General features: G+C 47.0%; 2 protein-coding genes and 1 pseudogene across 2 annotated transcripts; 2 read left to right on the forward strand and 1 right to left on the reverse strand.

Annotated features, from left to right (window-relative positions):
• The first annotated feature begins 611 nt into the window (after positions 1 to 611).
• Positions 612 to 5,912, forward strand: LOC123428294 (annotated as a pseudogene).
• Positions 5,913 to 6,893: 981 nt separating this feature from the next.
• On the reverse strand, positions 6,894 to 9,278 carry LOC123431166 (probable F-box protein At4g22165). The gene has a single exon (XM_045115005.1). It carries the CDS (start codon positions 8,582 to 8,584, stop codon positions 7,184 to 7,186), a length of 1,401 nt encoding a protein of 466 aa, XP_044970940.1. The 5' UTR covers positions 8,585 to 9,278; the 3' UTR covers positions 6,894 to 7,183.
• A 3,128-nt stretch (positions 9,279 to 12,406) lies between these two features.
• Positions 12,407 to 13,929, forward strand: LOC123431167 (uncharacterized protein At4g15970-like). The gene is made up of 2 exons (XM_045115006.1): positions 12,407 to 12,725; positions 12,822 to 13,929. The coding sequence occupies exons 1-2, from the start codon at positions 12,429 to 12,431 to the stop codon at positions 13,668 to 13,670; spliced, it is 1,146 nt and encodes a 381-aa protein (XP_044970941.1). The 5' UTR covers positions 12,407 to 12,428; the 3' UTR covers positions 13,671 to 13,929.
• Positions 13,930 to 24,034: the final 10,105 nt, after the last annotated feature.

Below are 24,034 nucleotides of genomic sequence, written 5' to 3' on the forward strand. Positions count from 1 at the left end.
AAATATAATAATAACTAATTTATTATTGCCTCTAGGGCATATTTCCAACAACTTTTTAGTCATATTGCTTGCAAGGCTTATATGTGATGTTGTATTACCGAGTGGGCCCCGAGATACCTCTCCGTCATACAGAGTGACAAATCCCAATCTTGATCCATGCTAACTCAACGGACACCTTTGGATATGCTTGTAGAATACCTTTATAGTCACCCAGTAATGTTTCAGAAACTCGAGCATCGTTTCAGAAATTAGGCCAAAGCCCCGCGTGCGGATCGGATGGATGAGATCGGCTGGATGCACCAAATCAAACGGGTGTGAAGGTGACGGATCATTGGAAATAATCCGCCGATGGATGCGTAGCGTTGCCCAAAAATAAAACGATGCTAATTCTTCCGAGAGGGAGGGATGCTATTATTTTATTTTATTTTTAGGGTAAAAACAATGCTAATTTGTTTTTTGAGAAAAAAACAATGCTAAATGGAAAAGGCTGACAATTGAGTTGTTAAAGAAAACAGAGGCAGCTATTGGGCTGGATGCCCATGGGTCACCCGATATATCTCGCAGGCCCATGAGATAAGATTGTCCGTCCAGCCCATAAGTAGCTTCTCCCGTGCCCTCTCCTCTTTCACCCGGCGCGCTTTGCCTGAAATCCACCACCGTCCCCATTCCCCAGCCACCTCGCCGGAAATCGAGAAATCCACCGTCAGCCAGTTCGAACCACCCCGCCTGAACCCTAAATCCAGTATACTCTACAATCCGGTCAGCCGCGCCGCCTCGCTGCTCCCCCAAGCTCTCCGCGCCACGCCCGAGCCCGGCGGCCAAGAACCCTTGCTGGTCGGCGGGGATGGCGAACAAGAAGTTTGCCCCGAACCGGGACAAACATTCCGCGGCCAAGGAGGCGGTGGAGTCTGCGCTGCAACTGGCGCGCTCACCGCTGCCAGGGACACGGCGCCGGGCGCCCCCTTTCGCATCCGACGCCGACGAGAGCACGGCGCCCTCGCCCAAGAACACGGCGTCCTCCCCTGCCAACAACACGGCGCCCTCCTCCGCCAAGGACCAGGCGCCCGCCTCTTCCAGTGAAGGTGAGTCCGACGATGCTCCCGCCCCGGCCAAGAACACGGCGTCCGCCTCTGCCAAGAACAAGGCCCCCGTCCCGGACAAGAACAAGGCGTCCGCTTCTGCCAAGAACGAGGCCCCCGTCCCGGACAAGAACAAGGCGTCCGCCTCTCCCATCGCTCCCGCCGCTCCCGATGAAGATGAGGTGGTGGTTCCCGCCGCTCCCGATGAAGATGAGGTGGTGGTTCCCGCCGCTCCCGATGAAGATGAGGTGGTGGTTCCCGCCGCTCCCGATGAAGATGAGGTGGTGGTTCCCGCCGCTCCCGATGAAGATGAGGTGGTGGTTCCCGCCGCTCCCGATGAAGATGAGGTGGCTGCGCCGCCCCAGGACACAGCATTGAGGAGATTTATCAACTTCCTGTGCGACAAAGCTTCAGCCTTGCCATGGAGGGAACTCCTCGACGCCTTCCTGACTTGGGTGCACAGCAGCGCCCGCGGCGAGGTGAGCAACCCCTGTTCAGCTATGCAATACGAGTCTCATTCAAGCAGGAAGTTGGCATTGAAGTTGCCATTTTAATTTGATTCCTCTTTCACGTCAGATTTGGTATCTAGGAAACATAAAATGGAAAATGTGGTCAGATTTTGTGTGCACCTTTTCACCGTATTGTGACATTGTTGCATATGAATGCCACATTAAGACAATTTGTCAAGATAAAAAAAACCCATCCTCTTATTCTTATTGGGACCAGGAAGAAGGTTTTACCATCAGTAGCAGCGAGCAGGATTCACCCTTAATTTTCTACCTTATCTAACCTGTCACTAAGAAGACAATCTTACAGATCGGAATGTACTATTTGATTTCTCTAAACACTCCATGGTGCCGCCATTTGTGTGTGTGCTAGTTTCATTTTCTGTACCCTTCCTTGAGAAATTGTCGATAAAGAGCAGGCTTGCTTATTGTGCCTCAACCATTTCTTTATGATCAGTATTCAGTAGTCACATCTTTATGTTTACCTTGCGTTTTTTGCTTAATTTTGGCTGCCCATGACTGTCATCATTGCTTTAGTAGGAGATTGCGCAGAGAATTATCTGCCTTCCTTTTTCTCTGCAGGTTGAGGCTGTCGCCATTGCTTTAGTTGATTTATATTTATGAAGTGGAAGCACCTAAACATTGGAATTTCGTCTTTGCTTTTTGCAATATGCTCAGGCGCACTAAAATTCATTCTTTTATTGTTATTAGGCCCAGGCAGAGGCGCCCACTGAAAGTTCTGCCTATCAGGAGCAGAGGGAGAAGGGGTTCCTGGAAGAGGCGGAGAACACTCAACAGCAGGCTGCAGATCAACTTCCAGAGGTAATGTTATTGAAGTTGCCTCTGTGTTTTTACAACATGTTCTGGTGTCAACACAAAAAAATTCCTACACAGAATAGCTTTGGGGTAATTGAATCTTTGAGTTAATTTTCTTACTATAGTTTCTAACATGTCGTTGTTCTAGGTTATTATTACACTTTGTTGTCAAATAGTACTCTTTATATCAGGAAATGATTTATTTCCTTCTTAACTTTGCTTGCAAATGTTATGTGGAGCAATGTCTTGATGTGTTAATGTTTAGTTAACTCATCTTTCTGAAGTGGAAACTCTAAAATGTTGAAGTTTCCCCAATCCTTTTGGAATATGTTCAGGAGCGCCTATGCCACAACTATGTTCATCTCTAGATTATTCTTGCATTTTATTGTCAATTAACACTCTTTATATCAGCAAGACAGCAAATGCTTTATTTCCACCTTAAGTTTGTTTGCACATGTTCTGCAGAATGGGCGTGATTTTGATGAGGCCGAAGCAGACCGCATTATACCTGCAGGCCCTTCAATCAGTAAAGTACGTGAAACTGCTATGCCTCCCTATTTGCTGAAATAAGATGTTAGAGAAACAATTATACATAATTTGCGAATTATATACTTGCAGATTGTTGAGGACCACCAGAATTTCGATCCGTATTTGAGCAGTGATATTCACAAGGATTACGTCAAGATTATGTCAAGCTGCCCACCGGGTATGGAGGTGTGCGCGTTTTGCTACTTTGAGAAAGACAGTAAGACTCAAAGGTCTCAGTCACAGGTAAGTTTTAGTGGCAGACGAAACATTGTCTCGTATATTTTGTTCCATGCTTTGTTGGTTTGAGTTCAGGTGCCTTTCGTTTACTTTCAGTTTCATTTCGCAGAGAATTCCACACATACGCAAAAGGCATGAGAGCTTTGCAGGCGTGAAGTGCACGAATTGCCCAGCGAGGTTTCGTACAGAGCACGTCCGAGACCTGCATGGCATGCACTGCAATGCCTAGTTCAGGTTTTGCCTATGCTCCTAAGTACTTTCTGTTGGGAAGATCCGCAGTAGCTGTAGACTGAAACCAGAGGACATTGGAGGGGTTGCAACGAATGTGATCTGCACTTCTTTGTGTAATCCTTCTGGGAATATTTGGAAGCATGGATTCCTTTTGAAATCCTCTTTTTCCAGTCTGAGATATTAGGAGGCGTCTACAAGTATAGCATTATTGGGATTGAAGAACTACAGAGTGTGCTGATAAAAAGATGTGAGATACAGTGCAATGCTCTTGTAGGATGACCTGTGAGATAAATTTCAATCACAGATTGTGAGCCCAGTACGCTCAGGTTGTTGAAAAAATGATTTTATTGGTGGATGATGTGTTGGAGCTACTGTAGAACTTACTGCTAGTTTGTCCAATACGATTGTGCTGCTCGAAAATTATTCAACTGGGGAAACTGGTGACAAGTGTCGTCTTCATCATGACATGGAATCATGACGCGTGTAGCTTCAGTTATTTGTTCCGAGTTCTACAGGCAGTCTGGCACAGGATGTGTGATATTCAGATCGGTGGTATCATGGTCTCAATTTTCTGTAGGTTTGACTGCTTCTGGGGAAGTGTTGAGCACTGGTAATTCTGTTAAAGTTCTGCTTGGGAACCCAAACTCGGGTTAAAGGCTTTCATATGTAGCTGAACATATTCACCATCTTGTAGTTTTGAGTTGTGACAATAGGTCTGAAGTCCTTACATTGCAAAAAAGCTAATGAAAGATTGTTAGACACGTTGCAAGCACAACTGGTTTATGCTGACAAATCGAGGGTAAGATGTTCTTTTAGATCAATAGGACATTACACCACAAACCTGTGAAGTTTAAGAGGTTTTTGAAACTACAGTATGAGGATGGACCGTGGTAGCATGTTTTGACGGCAAAAGTATCTTTATAACCAAATTATATTTCATTGTGAAGGCAAGTTTGGAGATTCCTAGTTTCTAGCATGGATATTAGAACTGCCCATGCCATGTTTTGCCCTACAAAAGTTGGCAATGGAAAAAATAACTCTCCTTTGGGAAGATTCATGGTGGCTAAAGCCGGAGTTGTGGTATGGGAAATTTTGTTGAGGCAGGGAGTAAGAGTCTCCGTTGGCACAGGTAAATAAGTATATTCTGTGGGGAAGATTAGCAGTAGCTGAAGATTTATTTGTGGAACTGTCAGACTGCATTTATACAGTTACTGTGGAGTGAAACCAGAAGGACGTTGGAAGAGTTGCAAAGAAAATACACTGCATTTTTGTTTGTATAATCCTCCTGATTCAGTCCTGTGGATATTTGGTAGCATGGGTTTCGTTTGAAATTCCCTTTTTCCGAGTCTGAAAATATAGGGGCCTACGAGTATAGTGTTATTGAGATTGAAGAACATCAACGTGCGCTATAAAAAAAAGGAGACAGCTATTGCATGTTTTTGTCGAATGATTCGTCGATACTTTGCATGGGAGCAATGTCAACCACCCCGGTGCGTTCGGGTTATTGGGAAAATCGTTTGTCGGTTATCCTTACGTTGTCCAATTCAGTTATGTGTGCTGGAAAGTTATTCAGATGGAGAAGGCCCAGGATCCAAACTCACCATTCTGTAGCATGGCAGCAGATGCCATTCCCAGAGTTGATTTCCCATGTTTTAGCAGAGATAATCGGAAATTGTGGAAGAACTCATGTGAATATTCATATTGTGGAATGTGCACCCCGTGTTTTGGATAGATATGGGCATAATGCACTTAGCGGGCAATACGACTCTGTGGCTTGAATCTTAAAAGTTGCAGATGCTCAACACCACTTGCGATGAGATTTTTGTGATGTTGACCGTGCAATTTGGGCCCGATCAGCGTTAGCTTTCATATCAATCCGACCGCCACTGTATCTAATTTTGTGGAACAGCGTTGAGGAATTCTGTTTAAGGTCTTTTTTGCGATTTGGCAATAGGACTGATGTCCTTACCTTGCAATGAAGCAGAACGTGAGAAGAAGTGCAAAGGAAGTATTATACATTTTTTTGTTCAATCATCCTGATGGCGTCCTGATGGGATTGTTTAAATCCTCTCCTTCTCCAGTCTGAAATCCCAGGAGGGGTCTTCTCCTCAGTTTCACTTGGAATGTGAGTGTTCATTTGAAGATCAAGTATATGTTCTCGTACTGATGAGAATTTATTCGGGTGTCGGTTGAACAGTTTCAACAACAGAACTCGAAAACCGGCAGTTTCTGGGCTGCCAGTGGCTTTGTGGAAGTGGAATACAATAAATACGTCTTATTGACAACATATTTTGCCTAATTATTCTCTCACCATCGTTCATTCTATTTTCAGCTTGATTCGTGCTTTGCACTTTTTCCGGATGAGCAAAGCAAGGAGAAGCCTTCAAAGGCTGGACTCTGGTGGCAAGGAGCAGAATTTTCAGACCTCTAGCATCCTTTCCTCATTTACCTCCTCGTGTTCTTCTCGTGACTTCACCGCATGTTAGTTTATGAATTAACCTTTACATTTAACAAACTCATTTTGGCTTGTTCTTCAATCTTCGTATTCGTAAGAAAAGAACCAAGAAAATATGAAGCCAGTCATTTGGATTCTCTCCACATATTTGTAGATAGTTAGTAACAAGATTTGTAGACAGTTAGTAACAAGATTTGTAGACGGTTAGTAAATTGTTGCGAACAGTTTGCCCTGCAAGGGCAAATCGTTCTCCTAAAATGACAGCAACTAGAAAGAACGAGGCATGAAGATAGCTCAGTGATTCTTCTTCTCTGGTATACATATGTTCTGATACTGTAAAGACATCTGGCCCTGGAGGTCTTCTTTATTGTACAACTTGTGCTTAAATTTAAGCAAGACCCCTCGGATTCTGGAGGCGAAGATTAATGACCTCTAATTTTTGGGTGACTGATCATATCCTCCAAACAAAATGCAGACAAAGTGCATATAATTTGGAAGAGATACATGAATGCAGATGCACTTTTAGACACATCTGCTACCCTTGTCGCACTTTATCCGCGACTGCGACGAACAGTGTACTTTCTTATATGGGAAGGAGACACAAATACTTTTGCATAGGGAAAATAGAGATAACGCTACAGGCAGCAAAAGTAAGATACCCCTCAGCTTTCCTATTGTATCAAGGCCATTGTATTAATGGCTTTTCAATTTCAACCCAGGGATGAAAAACCCTTCAGCTTGTTCTGCTGGAGGTCATAAATTTGAGCAAGAGCCCTTGATTTTATTTTATTTTTTAGATGAATTCTGGTGGTGAAGATTGATGACCTCTACTTTTTCGCACACCTGATCATATCCCAGGACGTCAGGTGTTGGCTGCTCTCCGTGATGATCATATCCGAAGTGCAATGATGGTGATTTTCTCCAAACAAAATGCAGAAAAAGTGCACATAATTTGGATAGATACATGAAAATCACACATTTAGACACATCAGTCACACTTGACGCACTTTATCTGCGAGGAACACTGGACAACAAGAAAAACAAAGACTAATATGTACTTTCTTATATTGGAAGGAAATACAAAGAATTTTGCATAGGGGAAAAAATAATGCTACAACATGACTTCTCAGTTTCAACAGAGGGACAGACACATCCTGTGCTTAACAGATTACAATGCCCCTACAGATCAGGTAGGCACATATAATATAAAATAAGAAAATATAAGCGGCTCGCAGGCACGCCCCGTTACAAGAATCCAAACATGAAACTGGTATTGAGTCACTCCATTAAGGATCTAACGAAGGAAAGTTCATAGATTGCCCGTCGCTGGGTTACAGTCTTGTAAGACTTGGTGTTATCCATATGGGATTAGGCCAGTTGGGCCAAAGCTGAGGGGACACAAGTTCCTCACAAGTATTATTTGCCAAGTCATAGATTCCGATATCACGACGGTTATTCTTCCATCCAAAAAGATACAGTTCGCAATCATCTGTAAAATAGACATGGTTTGCTTTCAGATGTGGATACTCTTCAACACTTAGATAAAGTGTTTGGTTGAGCCCAAGAAGCAACACATGATCATCCAAGCTATCTATTCCCACAAGCTTTTCAGCCATGGTGTCAACTTTAAATATCTTGATATTTGCGGTATTAGTCAGATATGTTGCAGGGTCAGCATCTTCAACATACTCACTATCCTCTTGGGTTCTCCAGACTTGAAGTAGACCGCCACATGGAGCCTGGGCAATATAAATATTCTCATATGCAAAGTCTTTTGTAATGTCCATGATTAACTCTGTTGTGACCACAGGGCCTCTGAGATTGAAGGCGAGAATTTTCCCTTGAGATGTCACTGCATATAATAGGCCATCCTTGTAGATGCAATCATGAAAAAAAGAGTGTTGTGACAGCCAGGTCCACTTGTCATCCCCTAACCTAGCAAACGAAAGCTGCCCGTCTGGACTGTGGATAAGCACCACGATATGTCCACCTGCATATGCATCATAAAATACAAATGCCTTTTCATGGAGGTAGCTCCGTAGCTCAGCAAGAGCAAGGATTGAAGGTTGGTCAGTACAGAACCTACTGAGCCGTGGAGATCCCGTGTGCCGCGAGTAATGGTACTTAGATAAGGCACCTGCTTCATCAAAAATTGGAGTCACATGCTCGATGGTGATCACCGACGGGAGAGCGATCTGTTGACAGGTGATTGGATTTAGAAGATGCATCTCAGACCTCTCATCAGCAGTAACCAGCCAGCCATTTGTGGAGCCGATCAGATACCTAGTGTGCATAGGTGGATCCGGGAGAGTCAACTTGTATGACCTCTTCTCTGCAAGGCTGTAGAGGAACGCAACACTCTCACCAGCAGATTCAGAGGTGTAGAGGAGGCACGGCGTCTGGGGCCGCTTGTACAACCCAAGGTTGCATAGGCTAGTATAAGCGGAGCGCCAGGAGGAGCAGACGGAGCTGGCACGCTTCAGGTCAGGAATCTCTAGAAGGGCAAATATATCCACGAGGAGTTCGTGCGGCAGCTCCGGCGATCCACCTACTTCAATCTCCATGTGTGGTGGATGAATATGTTCATGTTTGATCTTGAGGAATTTCTTCATTAAACTGGGGGGCAGACCTAGCAGCTTGGGTAAGACTCTGAAGACCGTTGAGAAGAACATCCTTGGGTGTATGGGTAAACTCCATAAGCCAGTTGTCCTGGCTAAGCTACAAGCCTCCATTTTTTGAAGCAAAACTTTGATCCCCACCTATGTATGTACGAAAGATGAATTGCTTCAGCGGTGCTTGGAAAGCTGCAACCTCTGATCTGAATATATCTGATCCCCACCTAGCTGAAGTTGGAAGAACCTTTGATTGGTACTCTGAGGTCGGAGGGCCTGGGTACTTATGGGGAGGCCTCAATACCAATTCGAGCAGGTTTTGACAATCCGAGTCCAAACACCGAATTCTTCATTGCATCCTTGTCGGTTCAGACTTTGAATCGAACTGGTACTACCACCGTAGATGCAACAACTCCGAGTCCGAGTGTTGTTGGCTCCTCTCTCTTGTCTTGTACAAGCTGGGTTCCGATTCTGAAAGATGGAAGAGGAAAAGTACCCGCGGGACGCCTGTAGCTGGATGACCGCTTCGGCGACCAACGGCGGCGAGACGGGGCTTCGTGCAGCCGCCTCCGCCTCTGCCGCCGGCAGCGGCCGGAACAGAGAGGCGGGCGGTGGGCCTGGGATTATGTGGTGTGGAGCGGTGGCCAGGGCTAGCAGGGGTAACGCTGGAGAAGGAGGGGATTCGTCGGCGGCAGTGCCTTGTCGGGCGGCGGCGGCGGCGGCGGCGGGGTGTTGGTTGGATGGGTAGTACTAGGGTTTGTTTGGTTCAGTGGATAGACCGTTTTACTGTGGCGTGCTCCATCCGTGCTGTGTGTGTGCGCGCTTCATGCGTCCGTCAGCGGCCTAGGCAATGAAAACGGTGATCAAGCCATGGCATGATGCCAATGGGAGAATTGTGAACCCAGGTGACATGTAGTACCACCTGACAGTTACCATCTGATAAAACAATTAGCTCCCGGAGCATTTGCTCCTGCTCGTGAAAAATAATTTAGCTCCAGGAGCAAAATGCTCCTGCTTGTGAAAAATAATTTCTAGAATGTTAAAAAATTCTAATAAAAATTGTATGCATTTATAGTCAGATTATAATGTTGCCTGCAGACTTTTAGACAAAAAGACTAAATATTTTGGCATGTGCAAAAATAACAAATTTGAACATCAAATGTTAACCTGAAATGTCATCCAAAATTCTGGTCGTGCTACCGAGGCTGGAAACGTTTCAAACTTTCCATGGCGCCTTCATTGAACACTTGTAGGGTGTGATAAAGATTAGAGATCGTTACGATCAAAACCTAATGCACATCATGTGCAAACAAGACACTCTTCCGCCAAGTGTATAGAGTTTCGAAACGACCATCCAATACATAAAAATCAATTTTTAATTATCTTTTAGACATGAAAAAAATTACATCCATAATATACGTCATCAGAAGCCCCGTTCTACAATTTGACAACTTTTTGAGTTGCCTTTCTCTTTACATGGTATTAACTGTATTTCTGGCAAGCAAAAAAGGCAATAAAGATCTACGGCGGGTAATACAGAACATCCGGCACTGTTGGCTTGTTGAATTTTTTTTATTTGTGTGGCTGACTGCATTGTAGCAGTGGCGAGTACCTTTAATGCCTGCCACTTCAAACATCTAAATATGAAAAAATAAAAATTTGAAAGTATTGTAAGACGAAGTAGTAGTGATGGGTGCACAACTGAGATCGCTAGTGGAAGGTTTCAACATGCTGCAAATTTTACAAATCCAGCTGAGACGGTCGTTCCGGCCCACATGCCACTGCTACACCACCAGCACTGGTGCATCCATCCTGCCACCTTTTTTTTTCGAAGCGGACTTTCTTTCCTTTCCATTACTTTCATAACGGAGATACAATGTTTTGAGACCAGAACCAGAAAGAGAGGGAAAGGTAAAAAAAACAAGTTCGGGACAATATCAGGAAATCCATCCTGCCACCTGCCGGTGATGGTTTTCAAAATTTGATGTGGCGGGTGTCTGACTTCGCCTGCCACTAATTTGAGTTTGCCTATAATGCCTTTTTCCAATAGTGTGTAATTTGTGTTGTTGTAAGTTTCCTGTTAGGGGCTGCCTCGGACCTGCAACGCTTTGCCCTTGGAGGATGACTTGTCGAACCGTACCATACCTTTCATCTTTTCCCTCGTGTGGAGGGTTTCATATACTTCCTCAAGGGTTAGTCCATCACGGCTTAACAGTACGTTATCTCGGAAATTTGCAAAGGAACTAGGCAGCGATGATAAACAGTAGAAGACCTAAATCTTGCTCATCATATTTTATCTTAGGTCGGCAACCATCTCCTTAAAGATTGATTCAACACCGAACCACCTTCTTGCAGCTTGTACGTAAACAACTCCACCTTCACGTGCATATTGCTGATTAGATCCTTAAATATGCAGATCGATTTCAGCTTGGCCCAACGTTTATTTTAGCTTAATTAGTACCTAATGAGAGTCAAACCACCGACCTTCAGATATATATTAACGCAATTAGCCAGTCTAGCTGGCAACAGTTGGTGACTAATTACAGCAGAGGAAATAGTTAACTGGTCGTAGCTGCTTGGTTGGCCGGCGAGTAGGAAATTAATAAGCTAATTGGTAAGTTATAATTGGCTAATTAATTAATTAATCGGGCTACTTATCAGTTAATTGGTCACTCGATGATTCAACGAGTAGCGATTAGTCGACAAGTTAACTGGTTAAGCGGATGAATTCTCAGCAGCTGATTCAAAAAAAATCACATTTTTGGAAAATAAATGTGAACAATATTTCTTAGAAAATTGAACAATGTTTGAAATGGTGAACAATTTTCGAAATTCTAAAATGGTTAGAGCATCTCTAGGAGACTCCGTAAAAACGCAAACTGTGAAACTGAGATACGAGTCAAAAAAAAAAAGCATTTTAAGGGTCCATTTCAGCTACGACAGAACAGAAATTATAAAATAAGCTGTAAAACTGAGATAAAGAGCTCCTTCCTCCAGTGCGGCGGTCGCGGCCCCTTCCTCCAGCCGGCCACGCCGGCCCCATCCAACCCCGTCGGCCGCACCCTGTCGCCCATCGGCCGCGTCCCGTCCCCGTTGGCCGCGCCCCATCACCATGTCGGCCGCGCCGAGCCTCGCCGGCCATGCCCCATCGCCCGCCGACACTGTCCTTCTCTGTTGCCAGCCAGCCGGCCGAGTCGTGCCACTTTGCTGGCCGTGCCGGGAGGATTCCGGTAGCCATGCTGAGATCATGGGAGGCCATGATGAGGTCGAGCTCGTCCAATTCGAACCGGTGGCGATCAACTGCGACGTCTAGCGGTCTTTTCCGGTGTGCGGTGATGAATTCCGACGAGTTTAGGACGCATTCCAGCAAATTTCGCGGAGGCGTGTTTGCTCCGACGAGGTTTCACCGGTATACGGGACCCCCTCGGTTCGGCCTTCCAACCTTGAAATATAAGGGTTTCGGGTATGACCTTTTCATGCCCCTTAAAAAAATTACGGCTTGAACCACTTTTACAGTTTTTGTTGTGGACATTTTTTTCGATCAAAACTATAAAACTTAAAAAAATTACGGATTTGACCACTTATACAGGGTCTGCTAGAGATGCTCTTAGGTCCCTAAATAAACAGAAGGATTTCAGCTTGGTCCAAAAGGCTGATGCAGTTTTCTCCTGCGGCACTTCTTGCAAAATATCATTAAACAGATGATGGTGAATCGGGAACAAAGACTTGCGATCCATCCGCTTCTCATCACAGCACACTCAATGTCTTCTCATCTTTTGCCTGCGAATCCATCCAGTGCCTCATCAAGATCCAGAGCTGCGAGGATTGCGCGCATCTCGACTTGCCACAGAGAAAATCAGAAAGAGGCCCTTCCAGTAAGATATGCCAAATGGCGGATCTCATCCCATACATTTTATACTGTTCAGATGAAATCTCGTCAACCGTGGCATTAATTGCCACTACCATGGCATTAATTGCCACAACCTATGATCTTGTTTTCCTTTTCTTTGGTTCTGACAGGAATCCTGGCATCCACGAAGTTTATAACAGGCACAGGGCCTCGTCGTACACACTACACAGTGCACTCTGGACTGTCGGAGGTTTCGGACTTTCCGCCGGATCACTGGCCATGAGCTCCGTGACGAATTTGCTATGCTTCGTTCTGGGAGCAGCGGCCACGGCAGCCTTTGTGGCGCTGCTGCCACCGTCTGCTCCGCGCCCGTACGCCGTCGCAGATCTCGGCATGAGGAAGCTGAGCACGGTTCGTACGTCAATTCTCTGTTGTTTCGAATTCTTAATGTCTTGTCGCATGTCTGAACTGAAACCATGCATCGATCGCGTTCGTTCGCGCGTGTAGGCCGCGGCTGCAAGCGACGACGGGCTCGCGGAGCTGCTCCGGAGCGCGTCCATGGAGGACAAGACCGTCATCCTGACCTTGACTAATGAGGCGCATGCGATGCCCGGCTCGGTCCTCCAGATCATGCTGGACAGCCTCCGCACCGGCGTGAGGACGCAGCACCTCCTGAAGCACCTGGTAGTGGTGGCCACGGACCCCAAGGGGCTGGAGCGGTGCCGGCGCATGCACCCGCTCTGCCACCTTCTGGTCGCGAACGGCATGTCCGCGAACGGCACGAAGCTCATGTTCTACGACAAGGACTACGTGGACATGATGTGGGCGCGGAACAGGTTGCAGGCGCGGGTGCTGGCGCTGGGCTACACCATGCTGTTCACCGACCTGGACATCCTGTGGTTCCGGAACCCGCTGCTGCGCATCCCGGTCGGCGCCGACATCACCCTCGCCTGCGACAACCATTTCGGCAGCAACCCGTACGACCTGGACAAGGCCGCCAACAGCGGGTTCGTGTACGCGAGGCCGACCGCGGCGACGCTGGCCTTCTTCGAGGGCTGGTACGAGGCGAGGACGCGGTGGCCCGGGGAGAACGACCAGGTGGTGTTCCGGGAGATGAAGCACGAGCTGGCGGCGAGGCACGGCGCGACGGTGTACCTGGTGGACACCACCTACTTCCATAACGCGTGCGAGGAGTGGAAGAAGTTCAACTTCCATGAGATTTGCATCTTCCACGCGGCCTGCATCCACGGCCTGCAGGACAAGATCGACAGGCTCCACGCCGTGCTCCACGAGTGGAGGCAGTTCCAGGCGCAGCAGCTGCTGCTCGGCGCCAACAGCACCGCGCTCACCTACTGATCAAACGTTCTTCGGTCCTCTCCTCGCTCGCTGCCTCTTTGTTTGCTTCCTTGTTTTACTGGATAATAAGATTGACCTCTGCTACGTACTCCCTCCTTAAAGAAATATAAAAAGGTTTAGATAATTAAAATAATCATCTAAACACTATTATGTTTTGTAGGGAGGGAGTACTAACTAGCACAGCGACCACGCATTTGTGCGGCTAGATTTGTTATGAGTTTTATGTATCGATAATTTTAAACCTTTTTTCTTCATTTTATTCAGTTGCTTCCTCTATTTTTCTTTAAATGCATGGATGCTTAGTAAAGTGTTTTACATAGAGTACTGATCATAGCATTTCTTATAGACATAAAATCAGAAAACCTTATTAGATGCATATGATGCATACTCAATTTAACATCCTATTACTAAAAAATATTTAATTAAGAGTCTTAACGCTTGTGTTTTTCGTATTTTTTAGGGAACTTCTATTCTTAAACTACTCCAGTATGATATCGGTGATTAAATTTGGACACTTTTTAAAGATAATATACTAGCAAGGGGTGACCTAACCTTCAGTGGCGCCGGGAACCTCCACCCCCTCGCCATCGCCGGCGTCTCCCGCGGGCGAAGCTCACGTGGAGCAGGCGGCGGCGGGGTCTCTCTGCGCGGTGGTGGATGCTGCGAGTTGGGAAAATCGCCCGTCGGTAGGTGACGACCGGCGGCCTAGGTCACCGGCGCGGTGGCGCTCCTGCGCCCTGGCACGATGTGCTCACCGGTGGCAACGGAGCCATGACGGCTCGGTGGGGCGGCGGGCCTGATCTGGGCACCACCAGCATGGGTGTGGAAGGACGTGTGTCGACAGACTGACAACAACGGGCGTCGCACGGGTGCAGCCAACACTAGCTGCAACGGCTCTCGGTCGGCCGAGTGATCTCGGATCAGTGTGTGTGTGTGGTGCTCAAGCGTTGTCCTGATTCAAATATGCAACGGCCTGAAACGACAGCAGAGGTCGGGCAACGTATCTGGTGGTCGAGTGCGGCTGACCATGGAGCGACACATGAGGGGTACTAGACATAGTGCTTGGATCTGATGGTCGTGACGGTGGTTGCCGTTGTATGAGCGACGACATCGGCTGGCGCAGTAGTGGATGCTTGATGTAGTGCCCGGAATCAGGGTGGCGGTGATCACTTCATTTGGTGATCCGCAAATGGAGTAGAAGGGATTCTCTTTTTTTGGAGAGATGACCTCGAGTTATCAAACCCACGGGAGAATGTGTTGGCTTTGGACCCTCGAGACCCTTCCACGTACGGCGGCTAGACGGATTTCCAGCCCACGTACGTGCATGCAGCTCGATCCTTGCTTCGGTCGGCTACGATGTCGATCTCTTGACGCAACGTCTCGGCTTCTTTCAGTAAAACGAACGTGAAGACACGAATCGGTTTATCGATGTATGATGGTCACAGCCTCGTGTCGAACCTGGTAAATTTTGTGTTGCTTTTTCTCTTTATGGTAATTCAGATTACAGGGGGTTGCACTTATATATACGTACGAGCCTAAAGGATCAATCCTGCTCGGTATGCTAATCCTATTCTACTCGGACATGTACACCAACCGTGCACGGACATCGATTTTAATCCTAATATTCACCCTCTTAAACATGAAGTCCTCGTTACGACCTGGATCCCAAATGCGATGACCACAACTCATAGACATTATCGTCGGCATTGTCTTCATCGTTCCTCGCAGAATCTCGGTCATCGACTTTATTATTGTCGGCTCTTCCATGGCTTGATGCCAACGCTCCTCCTTGGTCGCGTCTTCAACCTTCGTCTATTCTTCGAAGCTTGGCACACTGTCGTTGGGATCCTTAATGAGACATATTTTGAACTCAAGCATGACCAAACTTCGGTCTAACTTTGAGTTCCAAGCTCTTGCCGCTTGCTTCAACCTGTAAAGTGCCTTTTTGAGCTTGTAAACTTTTCCTTCTTCGCTTTTTTTCTCGTAGCCGAGGGGTTCTTCCACATACACTTCTTATGTGAGATCACCGGTGAGGAAAGCGGATTTAACATCCATATGATGAACCTTCACATCTTCTTGTGCCGCCAAAGCTAGGAGCACTCTCACTATCTCGAGTCGAGCAAGCGGTGCAAACACCTCATCATAGTCAACTCATTGACGTTGTACGTAGCCCTTTGCAACGAGTCTTGCCTTGTACTTCACAACGCCACCCTCCGTGTCCTTCTTTAACTTGTAAACCCACTTCAAACCGATGGCCTTTTGGTTCGGAGGTTGGGTTACCAAAGTCCACGTGCCATTGCTCTCAATCGCCTTCATCTCTTCATCCATCACGTGCATCTAGCTAGGAGTTTTCTCGCCTCTACGAAGTTCGCCGTCTCCTCAACTCCGAGCAGGCATAGTGTCATGCCCAAGATGCGATTCTATCCTCAATTTGGCACGAGGGCCTCGTCAGGGATAGAAGTGCATCTCGTCGTTTCGCAAAAATGGATATCGTTACAAGTACATGTACTGAAAAGATGAGATATATGGAATTGGCTTACACTCGCCAGAAGCTACATCAGAGTCACATCAGTACAATACATAACCATCAGGAAGAAGAGCAGGGTCCGACTACGGACGAAAACAAACGAGAAAAGAAGAACGGCGTCCATCCTTGCTATCCTAGGCTGCCGACCTGGAACCCATCCTAGATCGATGAAGAAGAAGAAGAAGCAACTCCAAATGAACAATCAATGCACTCGCGTCAAGTAATCTTTACATGTACCTACAACTGTTGTTGTAGTAATCTGTGAGCCACAGGGGACTTAGCAATCTTATTTTCAAAGGTATCAAGACTAGCAAAGCTTAATGGGTGAGGTAAGGTTAAGTAGTGAGGTTGCAGCAGCGGCTAAACATTTATTTAGTGGCTAAACTTACGACTACAAGAAATAAGAGGGGGGTGATCTACGCATAGCGGATGTGAACTACTATTGATCAAATGAATGATCCTGAACACCTACCTACGTCAAACATAACCCCACTGTGTTCTCGATCGGAGAAGGAACTCGCGAAAGAGACAGTCACGGTTACGCACTCAGTTGGCATATTTTAATTAAGTTAACTTCAAGTTATCTAGAACCAGTGTTAAACAAAGATTCCACGTTGCCACATAACCGCGGGAACGACTTTCCGAAAAGATTTAACCCTGCAGGGATGCTCCAAGTAATCCATCACAAATTACCACAAGCCGCATAGAAATCCTCGATCACAAAGCTCGCGATCTCGTCGGGCTCCTTAGTGGAAAACCTCAACTCTGAGATTACCCAAAGCATCACCGGAATCCCGATGCACAAGATATCTCGTCAAAGGTAAAACTAATCCAGCAAGGCCACCCGACGTGTTGACGATCCCAGCCGATAGGAGCCGCGTATCTCGTTCTCAGGACACGACGGATAAGCGAAGCATACGGTGGCCTGATAGACATCACCCGAGTTGCCCCGGGTTGGCCCCGCACGGTGCTCTATTTTGGACCAGCACTGGCCCTCCCTGTATTATGTAGAATTACTCCTCGGGTAGCGCTAACTCCCTATGCATTTCAGTATTAACAGAATTATTATGTTGGGCAAATGTAGTACCAATGTTGGGCCTTGCCAGACCAGCTTTAATCTAAAACAAATTATCAAGGGGGTCCCCATAACAACCCCGATCGTGTTAGGAGCGCTCAAATATGGAACATAACACCGGTAGCCGAAACTAAGGGGGCAAAGGTGGAACAAAACACTAGGCTAGAAAGGCCGAGCCTTCCACCTTTTACCAAGTATATAGGTGCATTAAATTAAATAGCATTTAATAGGGTGATATAACAAGGAACCCATGTTATCATATGGAAGCAACTGCACCTGCAACTAGCAACACTAACTCATGGTAAAGCAAGCAGTAACATAGCCAATCAGTGGTTTGCTAGGTTGTTATCAGGTTGAAGGTTTTCATGGCAATGTCGGGAGGCTTAACATGTGGTAGGCAACGAGACATAATCGATAGAAACGGTAATACTAGCATGGCAATGATAGTAATGTTATCTGGGGAAATGGTCATCTTGCCTGAGATCCCGCTTGGAAGAAGAATGACTCCGTGAAGCAGACGAACTGATGTAGTCGAACGGGTGCTCACATCCGACACGCTTGTGGAACTCTATCGAGACGGAGGAAACCGGAAATAAGAATCAACACATGATATACACCACACGATGCACAACACAAATGATGCATGAACGGCTGAATACATGCAAGTCACGGCATGTCAATCACAACACCAAATACTACACATTAAGCGAAGTTCAATATGCAACGAGTTGCATATTGACGAAACTCCACATACGAGTTATTTAGTTCTATCCCGATTAGGTACACGGCAATATTAAATGTGATTACACATGGAAAGAGGTGAAGCGTAATTAAACTACCTATCTAGGCATTTTAAATGAGGTCGGAAATGACATATAGCACCTCCAAGACGACCTCACATGTTAATTTACAATTCTGTCTAGATCTGAACTAATACATTTAAATGTTTGGTAAACAGAAAAACAAATACGTTCACGTGATTCTACGCGTCGTTACAAGCAATTTACACATAGAGAACATCTCCAACGGAGCTACGGTTCAAAAGATACGAGCATCGCAAGATATGATGTCATGAATGCAATATGTGTGCAAATGGCATCCACAACATTTCAAAACACCCAACCAGCAAGATAAAATGAAACTACACGAGATTCTAAGCAAGTTTAATATAGGACACGATCAAAACGGAACAACGGTTCAACAACTACGAGAAAAACAAGAAATCACTACAATCTGCCAAAATCAGCCACATAGCATTTTCTACACCCCACAACTACGAGCTACACAAATCCAATATGCTCAACCAAGGCATGAGGCAATAGAGGTCAAAAATCACTACAACATACAACTAACAACACCTTGCATGGAAGCATGGAACACTAGGAAAAGAAGTCACAAAATGGCTTCTCACACACAGTTTCAGACTTGGTGAAAATAACAGTTTATGAAACTGCAGTTTTCGATCTGAAGGCATATTGACAGCAACAAAACCATAAGCTACATGACTCCAAATGGCATGAAAATTCAAAGCATGCTAGAGAATCCCAAAGTCTACAACTAACTCCATTGCACCAACCTCAAAAGAGCTATAGATCACCAGATAAACTCATGCAAAGACAGCAACAAAATATAACAGATTTCAGACTTAGAAATATTTCAGCATCTCTAAAACAACACTATTTCGTAGCAACTTGAGAGCAAGCAAACCACACCTAAACATGGATTTCTATTGCAACCAAAATTACCAGGGGCTAGCCTACACATCAAAGGGCAACTCTCTAGTTGACAACTCCTTCAAATGAAGCACGGATTAAATCCCACAAATCAACAAAAGGGCAACATGGCAAAATATCACGCGAACTAACTTGCTCTAAAGCTAAAACTAAATACACGGTTAAATCCTATGGATTTTTCTACCCCGAAAACATATAAAACATGAGGGGTTGCAACACAAGAATATCGCCACACGTATATGCGAGATAATGTCCTAAACACGAAATAATAAACTAGGGCTAAAACCTACATTCAAAAATACCAACGACTACTTTAAAATATATGGCAAAGAGGTTCCTAAAACATAAACATTTTATCTACGGAGTTCGAGCAATCTGGACACGTACGGAAAATAAATACGGCCAACTATCCTATTGAGACAACACGCAAAACTAGGCATTAGGCACGTCAAAATACTTCAAACATTTATGCAAGTTGTAAATTCGTAATCTACGCGAAATTCTACACGAGATGCATATCTAAATCCGACTTACGGGTAAAAAGATACGGGCATTTTAATATATCCCTATTCCCTGAAATAATAAAAGTCGCAGGGATAAATTAAAAAAAATGCCACGGGCCAAATTGGACATCAGGCTGAATCTGGCATTGAGCGCAACATGCTATATGGTGCACAGGGCAAGAAAGGGATTGACGGGGCGCTCACCTGCCTCTTGGGCCGGCCTGGACGGAGGAGGCCGAGGGCGAGGCGGCCTGCTGCTGGCGGTGGAGCGGGCCGGGAGGAGCTGGCCTGGGCCGGCACGGACACGAGGCCCACGCGGCCAGGGGTGATGGCCACGGGTCCTCGTTCTCCTCTCGCACGCGCACAGGGAGCCGGCGGTGGGAGTTGACTGCGCGTCTGCCGGCCATGGCGGCGGCTAGGACGAGCAGATCCGGTCGGGATCGGCGGCGCCGATCGGGGGAGCGGCTGCGGCGCATGGCGGCGGCGCGGGCTGTCGGGATCTGGCAGAGATCGAGCAGGGTGCGAGCTACTACAGGTTGGGGGCTCCGATGGGAGGAGCTCGGGCAGGAGGCCGCAACGGGAGACCGGCAGGAGGCGGGTCCGGGCAGCGGTTGCGCACCGGCGAGCTCGGAGGGTGTCCGGCGAGGGCGGCGCAGGGACGAAGGCGAGGCGGGGCACCTTAGGCGCGGGGCTCGGGAGCAGGGAGGAGCCAGCGGCGGCTCGTGCTGCTCGGCCCAGATCGGGCCCGGGCGGGCCGGTTGCGGGCTCGCGGGCCCGGCGGCGCGAGGAGAAGGTGGAAGGCTGGCTGGTGGGGTTAAGGCGCTGAAAACGAGGAGAGGGAGGATTAGCTGTCCATCTATAGAAGGGAAGGGCTAGGCTTAGGGTTTTGGGGGGTTTTTCGACCCTCCGATCGCGATCGTACGGTCCGATCGGAGAGGCGAGTTAGGGTTAGCTGTGTAGAGTGGCGTTGCTAAGATGAGAGGGAAGTGGTGCGGTGCGGCAACGATTTTAAAACCCCGACAAAACGTCCGACGCTAGGCCGAATATGGTGCCGCTACGGTCGACCGTTCGGGTACCAGACGGACTCCGATTGCGACAAAATTTGACACGCGGCCTACCTATATTAAAATAAGACCGCACGTCAAATCTCAACCCAATCAGAGAAAGGTTTACACACACTTTTAAAAACAAGATTTAGACGATGTCGCGGGCGCGTGCGTGTGTGGTCGGGCTCAGAACGGACAACGATGAGAACCGGCAACTAACAACGGATGCAAGTTTGAAAACTGGCGGCAACGGAGATGCCGATGCAATGCATATGATGCAATGATGATGCGACAAATAAAAATAAACACACGACGAAAACGGAAATAAAGGGGAATCTTCTGGAACGTCGGTCTCAGGCTGTCACACATAGTCCGGAGTACCTTGTAGTGACGAAGTTCGGAGGAGTCCGTTGTGGCTTGCGAAGGAGGCAACACAAATTGTGTCGGTGTCGATTCACTTGAGGAAGATGGTTGAGTCTCGGACGTGTCATTGGCATCCGCGTCGTTGGCGTAGTCGTAGTGACCATGACCATCATCTTGATTGTCGTCGTCACTATGCGCTTCATTGTCGATGTCATCACCAAGATCCCCGCTCGTGTCGTGCACGTCGTTGTGTCTATCACCTTGCGTCCCATGCGTGTTGTCGTCGGAGTCGGCAACATGATGATCACTACCATTATGGTCACCTTGGTTGGGCATCTTGCCAACCACCTGGATGTCCTCCCCTGCATCATCGTTAGTTGGAAACTTAACTGTGAATATGTTACTCTTTGGATCATCGTCGGTTGCGGCGCTCCAATTACACGCTTGGTTTTCTTCAAACACAACGCCGCATGAAATTCGTAGATGCTTGGTTCATGAATCGTAGATGCCTTGGTATCGGAACTCCTCTTGTATCCAACAAACACCATCTTGGTGCTACGATCGGCAAACTTTGAGGGATGCGGCTCCGCCGTCTTCACATGTGCCATGCACCCGAACGTCCGTAGATGAGACACATTCGGCTTACATCCGTAAATTGCTTGATATGGAGTCTTGCCGAGCACCGCCTTCGTTGGAGCCCGGTTGAGAAAATAGACTGTCGTCGAGACAGCTTCTCCCCAAAAAGTCCTAGCGGGTTCTTGCTCTTGAGTAAACTCCTTGCCATGTCAACGACGGTTTGATTGCGCCTTTCAACGATCACGTTCTGATGTGGCGTATAAGGTGTCGTGAGGACCTTTTTATGCCAATCTTGTCGTGTTAGTCGTTGAACTCGTTCGACGTAAACTCTTCGCCGCGATCTGTCCATAGAGCACGAACCTTCATCTTGTGTTCCATCTCTATTGCAGCCTTTAGCTTCTTGAATGCTTCGAACGCCTCATCTTCAGATCATAGGAGAATGACCCACATATATCTCGAGTAGTCATCTACCACAAGGAAAAAGTACTTCTTTCCTCCATGAGTTGCCGGGGTGATAGGACCACATACATCACCATGGAAGAGCTCGAGTGCATCACTTGCACGATAGGTAGACTAAGCAGGGAACGGCCTGCGATGCTATTTTCCAACCAAGCACCCGTCACATACTCGATCAACATGGTCGATGAATGGCATCCGGATACCATCTCCATCTTTGACATCTTCTTCAAGGCTAGAAGTTAACGTGTCCAAATCTAGCATGCCATAACCATGAATCAATATCACTCTTGGCGAGCCAACTCTCTGGTTGAGATTGATAAAGGTTGAGGATATAGAGCCTGTTCCGTGTGCGATTAACACGAGTTAGCACATTTCGTAGGTTGTCAAAGATTTTCATCACTCTGTTCTCTATATCCACCTTGCATCCATTCTCGTCAAACTTCCCGATAGAGATGATATTGTTGCGAAGTCGTGCGATGTAGTACACTCTGGTGAGTATGCAATGTTCGCCTGTGAGACCCTCGAAGAGGACAGATCCTTGCCCACAAATCTCCACATAAGAACCATCACCAAACTTGACCGAGCCTTCAACGTCATATTCCACCTCGAGGAATTTCTCCTTGCACCCCATCATGTGGTTACTAGCACCCGTGTCGAGATACCACGATACGCTTTGATCCCCGGATAGCTTCGGTATCACTTTCTTCTCATGAAGTAGCATCTTCCGGTTTGGTTTCACAACCATCGTTTCAGCGAGATCACAAACTTTGGCCATCAAAAGACCTGGACATTTGTCTTCCGACTGTGACAAATTTGCTTTGATCTTCCGCTTGTCACGCTCCGGACAATCCTTTGCAAAGTGACCCATCTCATTGCAGTTATAGCACTTGACCTCGGACATATCCAAGTTCTGTTGCTTCCTCTCTTTAGACCGGTCAGCCTTACCACGACCTTGTGGCTTGCCTTTTCCTTTGCCTTCTCTGGTTTGTCCACTGCGCGTTGCGTTGCATGAGCCTTCGTTGCCATTGTTGGGGAACGTCCCACAGGAAACATAAAATTTCCTACGCTCACCAAGACCAATCTATGGAGATCAACATATACGATGGGGGTGCATTTACATACCCTTGTAGATCACTAAGCGGAAGTGTATATAACGCGGTTGATGTAGTCATACGTCTTCACGATCCAATTGCGATCCGTCCCGATCTTGAGACGAACGGATGGCACATCCGCGTTCAGCACACGTGCGGCTCGATGACGTCTCCTCCTTCTTGATACAGCAAGAGAGGAAGGCGAAGTAGATGGGATCTCAACTAGCATGACGGCATGGTGGAGATGGTGGTGGAGCAATCCCAGTAGGGCTTCGCCAAGCGCCTCCGGAACTGTGAATGAGGAAGAACAGGGGAAACGAGGGGGGAGAGAGTTGTCTCAAGGGAGAGGACTTGATGTGTTCAACCCTCCCCTCCCCTCCCCTATTTATAGGAGGCAAGGGGTAGTAGGGGCACAACCGTAACCACTCCTCCAAGGGAGGGGCGGCGGCCAAGAGGGAGGAGTCACGAGGTGCCTTCCCCTTTAGGGTTTCCTATCCCCTAGCCACATGGGCCCTTGGGTCCGGTACAACCTTGGACGCCCCTTACATCCCATGCACATCCTAGGGGCTGGAGGGACCCTTCCGGACTCCTCCGGAAGCTTCCCGGTACAATACCGATAAAACCCAAAAATTTTCCAGTATCCAAAATATGACTTCCCATATATATATCTTTACCTCCAGACCATTCCGGAGCTCCTCGTGACTAACTCCTTAGCCACATTGCTTGCAAGATTATTATGATGTTGCATTACCGAGTGGGCTCCGGGATACCGCTTCATCATACGGAGTGACAAATCCCAGTCTTGATCCATGCTAATCCAACAAACACCCTCGGAGATACTTGTAGAGCACCTTTATAGTCACCCAGTTACATTGTGACGTTTGATACACACAAGGCATTTGTTCGGTGTCACGGAGTTGCATGATCTCATAGTTATAGGAATAGATACATTGACATGGATAAAGTAGTAGCAATAAACTAATAGGATCAG

This window comes from Hordeum vulgare, chromosome 2H (genome assembly GCF_904849725.1).
Source record: "Hordeum vulgare subsp. vulgare chromosome 2H, MorexV3_pseudomolecules_assembly, whole genome shotgun sequence".
NCBI lineage: Eukaryota > Viridiplantae > Streptophyta > Magnoliopsida > Poales > Poaceae > Hordeum > Hordeum vulgare.